The sequence below is a fragment of the Canis lupus genome, chromosome 31, assembly GCF_048164855.1.
Source record: "Canis lupus baileyi chromosome 31, mCanLup2.hap1, whole genome shotgun sequence".
Taxonomy (NCBI): domain Eukaryota; kingdom Metazoa; phylum Chordata; class Mammalia; order Carnivora; family Canidae; genus Canis; species Canis lupus.
In genome coordinates this window covers 19,453,658-19,459,657 of record NC_132868.1, presented here as the reverse complement: position 1 = coordinate 19,459,657, position 6,000 = coordinate 19,453,658, and the positions used below count along the sequence as shown (strand labels likewise).

Here is a 6,000-nt window from a genome sequence, read left to right as displayed (position 1 = left end):
CTTCTAGTTTATACATCTATCTCCTGTGGGCTTGGTCAGTGTAAACCAGTCCACTAGCATCTGAGGCTGAAAGAAGCATCTTAGCCTATAAGGCGGAAACGGAGGCTCTGTGGACATGACCTCCTGTGGTTGTTGGCTCCATGATGTCCAAAGTCCCAGGGCCAAGGCCTATAAAGGTGCCTAGTCCCTGCCAGAGGAGAACCTGGCTGGTTGGGCTGTTCTGAATGGAGCACTAGTAAGGTGGCCACAATCAGGGTCCTTGACTTTAAACTCATAAAGCTGAGTTGTGGCCCCAAGGGCTCTAAATGTCCTTCATGACTGATAGAGTTAGCCAGGCAGCTGGTCCGCAGAACTTAAACAGAGGCATTTATTGTTAGAAAGGGCAAACCTTACACTTGAATGGGTTTTAACATAAACACACCCAAAGGGAGATGCCGCCCCCTCCCCAGGGCAGCTTGCAGTCACCCTGCAGTGACCCTGCAGCCGGGCCCACCGCTGTCTTCTTCAGCAGCAGCGAGAATGGAGTCCCTCCAGGTCACCCAGCAGCTTGAGAGGAGGGGGTATAACACATGCCTGGATTCTATCTCTTCTCTGAGCTTCAGGGAAACTGGGAAAGGCCCCAAGGGGCAAAGCAGATTTTCTTAAAAAGCTGGATGGAAGTATGGGACATTCCTTTGCTTAATAAGTACAACAAAATCAACTGGTCTGGTGAACTGATGCTGCAGCAACATCTTGGGACAGACAGGGAGTCTCCCAGGGGATGATGGACCTGGAGAAAGGCCCGGGCACGGAATCCACCTCAGCGCCTCAGCTCAGAAGGGGGCAGGCAGCGCGGCCAAGCCGGTTAGAGAGGTGGTCCCTCCGTGGTTGCATGATGATCGCCTTTATCTCTAGTGTCAGGCCCCAGAGAGGCCTCAGTCCTCAGTCACAGGTGGGGGAATGAGCTGCAGCTGGAAATTCTCATTCTGGAAGATGCTGCTGAAAGCAGAGCCACTCTGGGAGCCACTGAATGGCCTGTAGCTCTCACTGCTGCGATTCTGGGAGAGTTCTGTGAGGAGAGCCAGCTGCAAAAGAAGGGACACACGTCAACCAAGGTGTGTGGGGGCAGAGACCGTCGGGTGAGCTTGGGAGGCGGTGTGGCACGGAGGTGGAGGATCCTCAATTCCTCTGCTTCAAATACCCAAGGGACGGGCTACACTGCAGGGAGAGGATGAACCTGGGTTTGGGTCCCAGGTCTGCACCTCACAAACAAGGAATGCAACTTTGGGCAAGTTCATTTCATTTCCGGGGCCCAAGCTATTTTAATGCTGCTGTGACTGGACCGGGTACACCACAGCCGGACCCCATGCTCTGAGTGCTTCCTTGTCCCACACTCTCCCTCCTGGTGAGCTCCCCTCTGGGCAAATGACCCTGAGTTATGTTCACTGGCTCTGACCGGTCTTTTGTAGCCTGGATGGCCCTAAGCAGCCAGCGGCCACTCCAGCTGAGAAGTGAGCCATCAACCACCGCAGGGCCACCCTGTCCGGGTCAGGCTCCGGACCCGAAGTCCACAGGTACTTCTCGCAGCCCAGGATAACTGTAAGGAGTGCCTTTCCGGGAGCAGGCGCCATGGAGGCCTTTCCATGTGAACCATTTCCCATCTGCCACAAGAACAAATCCCTGGGCCCTATGTCCCTGAGCGGCGTAGAATCCACTTCTGCTCAGCCAGCTGCCTGTGGTTCTGTCTTCCCTGGACTTACCTTGCCTGTCACCCGTTCTCCATTCGCTTACCCTGCCAGGAACTCTGCCTTCGGGCCCATCTAGCCATTAAGGGGTCCTTTCTCCACCCAGGCAACAGCACAAGGGGCACATGAATCCAGTTGTCACTTCTGTCGAAAACTTACTACCAGTGACCGTGGTAACTGGAAAGACGGCCAAAGGGCCTGCAAGGTCAAAGAGCCAATTCATCTGAAGTAGTTCGGCCCCAGTGAGTCCAGGACCCAGGGCACAGCACTGGTTCCGAGCTCCGCCTGCAAGTTACTTGGCTGGCTAAGGACACGCAGCAGGGCCATGTGCTCACGTCGCCCCGTCAGGGACTCGCACTGCGGGTTGGGCAGGTTAGAGACATGTCCCCTGGTCTGCTTGAGCCCCATCTTGTGCCACCTCTCATCCTCTGGAGCCCTCTCAGCTGCCCATCAGCCCGTGAAGTTCTCCCTAAGGACAATTCTGTACAAGGCTAGGGACGGAACAGGCAACAGATGTTACATAAACTCAAAGTTCTTTCACGTTCAGACCCTGTGAGATAGAAAGATCGACCACAAAAATATTTTGTTTCCTAAGAGAAGGTATTTCTGTGTTCTACTTGTGTAACTTGGTGACCTTGAAATCAAGGAGTCCTGAATAATGACTCAATAGCTTGAAGGAGAACTTTCTTAGAAGCTTGAAAGCTCCTGGGGCAGAACCTGGCTGAGGCTGAGAGGGGATGGAGGTGATGCCATTTCAATAAAGCCACTGGCCCACATTCAGGAGACCCCTGAGAAGTTTCCTGGAATAAAAACCATCTCTCAAAGGGGAAGACCATTTTCCCTCAGTTACCCAGCAGGTAACTGCATGAAAAAGGAGAAGAAGGGAGTCAGACAGAGAAGCAGACCCTCAAATAGCAGACAGTCATGCAAGCTCAAAATGAGCTCAGAGAACCACTCTGGCCCAGCCGGAAGTCAGGCAGGACTCGAGGAGGGAGAAGGGGGCAGTGCGGACTCTACCTTCAGGGGATAGAGATCCAGGAGAGTGCTTTAACAAGGGGGTAGCAAGACAGTGGGGGTTGGAGCAAGTACACAGGCAGCTGCGTGAAGCAGGGACACTAGGCCTACCGTGGCCTCTCTAAGTGACCGTCCAGAGGGAAAGGGGACAAACCCACAGGATGCAGAGAGATGCCTGTGGGATCGCCCTAGTGAGCAGAGGGGAGCCGAAGGGCGTGGTTCCAGGGCTGCCGGCAGCTGTCCCACTCTGTGCTCCTCTACGGTTCTGTGCAGGTACCAATCGTTTCAGCCCATGGCCCCTTGGAATAAAGACCCGTTTCTCCAGGCTCCAGTAGTTGGGTGTGGCCATGTGTCTAAGTTCTGGATGGAAGTGGTCACACAACTTCTAGGAACAGTCTTTAAATAAAGAGCTTATCTCCCCTCCTCCTTGTCCTCCACTTGCCGGCCAGCCTGCAGACTGGGGGGTGAAGCCGGAGCCGCCACGTTAAAGCAGCGAGTGTGAGCCTGTGTTAAGGTTGGCAGAAGAGAGAAGGCTGGAGAGAGGCTCGTGGAAGGTGCCCCGTGCTGCCGCGTTTCCATTAACCACTGTCATTCAGCATGTGTCCTTCCCGGCCCAAGCACGTTCAACCAGCACAGATGTCCCGCGGGGTCCGAGGCTTATGGCAATGGGACAGTCATTAGTATAAACAAAGGCCTCCAGGCAGGAGCACAGATGCAGACACCCTCCTGTGTCCTGAGCAAGTAAGGGCCGCACGTCTGACCACTTGCTCTGTATCCCCTGCTAAATCCCGAGTGCTCCCGGGGGCCACGGCCTTAACTAGGGCTCCACACTGAGGAGGCTGCAGTGAGGACCGGAGGACCCTGCCCTTCCCAAACAGTCATGATAAATAGGGAAATAAAAATGTAAACCACCACATCAACATTACCCGGGAACTTCCTCGGTAGAGACGGCAGAGCTGATCAAATGCTTGGATTTGCTGTGGATCCAGAACGGGTTCTGAGGCTGCCTGGAAATCAGAAACGACAAGGTGAACACCACCCGCAGGCAGCCTCTGAACTTGGCCAACACTGAAATAGAACACGGTCTCCTTCATGCCTTTCAGAGGAAATCCATCTACCAGCAGTTACTGAGAGAGACCTTACTGAACATTAATTAGAAATGGGCACCTTCTGAAGTCCCTTGGGGCCAGGTTGACCTGTTTATGGACCTTCCCCACTGTGGCTTAAGTTTTCTTACTTACAAGATCCCTCAGGGCTTCTGGACCCCCTTTTGCCTTTACCGTGCAGAAGAGTTTAGCTCCGTCCAGGCCTGCATTCCCGTATCTATTACTGAAGATGGTGGGCAAAGATGCCCCTTCTTTGTGGCGGTTGGGGAGGGTGTATTTTAACACAAAATCATGTCCTTTTCCCTGTCTCATTATAAAGCTGGTGGCCACCTAGAGGGTTGCAAGGCTAGTCTACTGCTTTTTGGAAGAGGTGAAGTCTAACATTTCTATACTTGTCTTGCTTTGTTCCACCTGTTACTGTGGCAGACATGCTGATACTGTGGTTCTGTTCTACTCTTGGCGGATCTGGTCCAACACTCTAACCTAGAGAAAAGAAACGGACCCTGGGGGAGGCAGCGTAGGCTTCAGAACACCAGTTCTGACACTAACTTGCTATGTGACCTTAGGTAAGACACTTTTCCGAGCTTCGACTTCCTCATTCATTAGAGAAGATAATGCTTCCCCTATGGGGTCACTGAAAATTAAATTAGATGAGATACATATTTAGAATGTCTTTAAAGTGCCTGGCACCTGGCGAGGGCTGAGTATATGCTAGTTTTTATTATTACAATTTCAAGATACCCTTAAATGTTGATTTCAGGTGTTTTTATGCTTATATGTAAGACTAGTGAGAAGAGATCTTAAAAAAAAAAGAGAGAGATCTTTGTTCTGTATTTATTATAAAGCTCTCGGCGTGAGTAATAGCATTACTAAATACACACTGAGTGTATCTGCAAAGGAGGATTTCAGGGGTGACTGGTCTGGGTGCTGAGAGGGTGCCACTCTATAAGGAAGGTATGGTCATGTCCATTTTTGCCCCCTAAGAAAAGATCCTGAACTTTAAAAAAAAAAAAAAAAAAAGAAAAGAAAAGAAAAGAAAGCACTACACAAAGGTTCTGAAAAGTAATCTGTCTTCCAGGAAGGCTTTACTTCTTTTCCTGAGTTTTTACTATCCTTAGGGGAAAAAACGTACCAAGAGCTCAGAGAGAACGGAAACAAGCACTACCCTTGAAATCATCACACTAGCCTAGTGGGGAGCTACTTCACCACTTCACCTCCTAACGGGGCAGAAAGGGTCTCCTTTCAGGTCCAGGAGACAGCTATCAGAAAGGAGGCTCGTATCTCATGGTCTCTGGAGCTCCACTAACCTGGGTAATGCCTCAGTTCTCCTGGACGCCCTCAGTGATGTGGGAACGGCCAAGGACAAGATGGCTCAGGGGAAATCCTGAGGGGGCGGTACGATCCAAAACAGCTAGAAAAGTGAAGAGTGGACCCACAGAGGTGCTGCTTTTCATTCCATTCCATGTCTCTGGGTCTGCCAGACACATGGAGAGATCATTCTCTAACCTGAGAATGTTTAAACTTGCCCTGACACTTTTTGAAAAACACTTTTATTCTGTAATTTGGTAGGAAAAACGATTCTTGGAGATTAAGTGTGTAGAGTATCACACTTACGACAGATACTAAAAGACACAGGGCAGATCCAAGCTCTAGATGATCTGAAAGTCTGAGAAACACCCAGCTCAAACAAAGCAAAACAAAAAAATATAATTACCTTTGAGAGACTTAACAAAAAACATGGTCCTGCTAGCTGATTTCCCAAATCCCTTTAGTATTACTGGCATAAACTGGGCAGCAGGGCAGGTTAGGGAAAAGGGTGATACTTGTCTTTCATTGGCCATTCGAAACCTCAGCTGTGGGGCTTGCCATTACAACAGTCCATACGAAAGGGACCAGTCACCCCAAGGTCTGCTCTGCTTATTCCCTGGTTCCTTTGTGATAAGGTTTAACAAAGAAGGTCCAAACAGAAAAAAGTCAGTAGCAGTCTCGGTAAGGTGTTGGAGGATGGGGATTATGGTGAAGGGCAAGGCAGGTTAATTCAACAGAAGGTTTAAATGCCAAGTTAGCATATGATAAAGCAGCAAGAGCCAAAAAAGGTCTCTCCTTATAGAGGTACTTTTATAAAACAGACCGTGGCCTTAAAGGGACATTAGAAG

The 6,000-nt window shown here is 50.4% G+C and overlaps 1 protein-coding gene across 2 annotated transcripts in view; it reads right to left on the bottom strand.

The window, feature by feature from the left end:
• Positions 1 to 343: 343 nt before the first annotated feature.
• Positions 344 to 6,000, bottom strand: part of VPS8 (VPS8 subunit of CORVET complex) — a 257,257-nt gene continuing 251,600 nt past the window's right edge. For both annotated transcript variants that reach the window (XM_072807706.1, XM_072807711.1), the window contains 2 exons: positions 3,665 to 3,745; positions 344 to 1,064 (listed from right to left, as the gene is read on the bottom strand). In XM_072807706.1, coding sequence (XP_072663807.1) covers positions 915 to 1,064; positions 3,665 to 3,745 — 231 coding nt within the window. In that variant the 3' untranslated portion in view covers positions 344 to 914. The remainder of the gene's footprint in view (positions 1,065 to 3,664; positions 3,746 to 6,000) is intronic.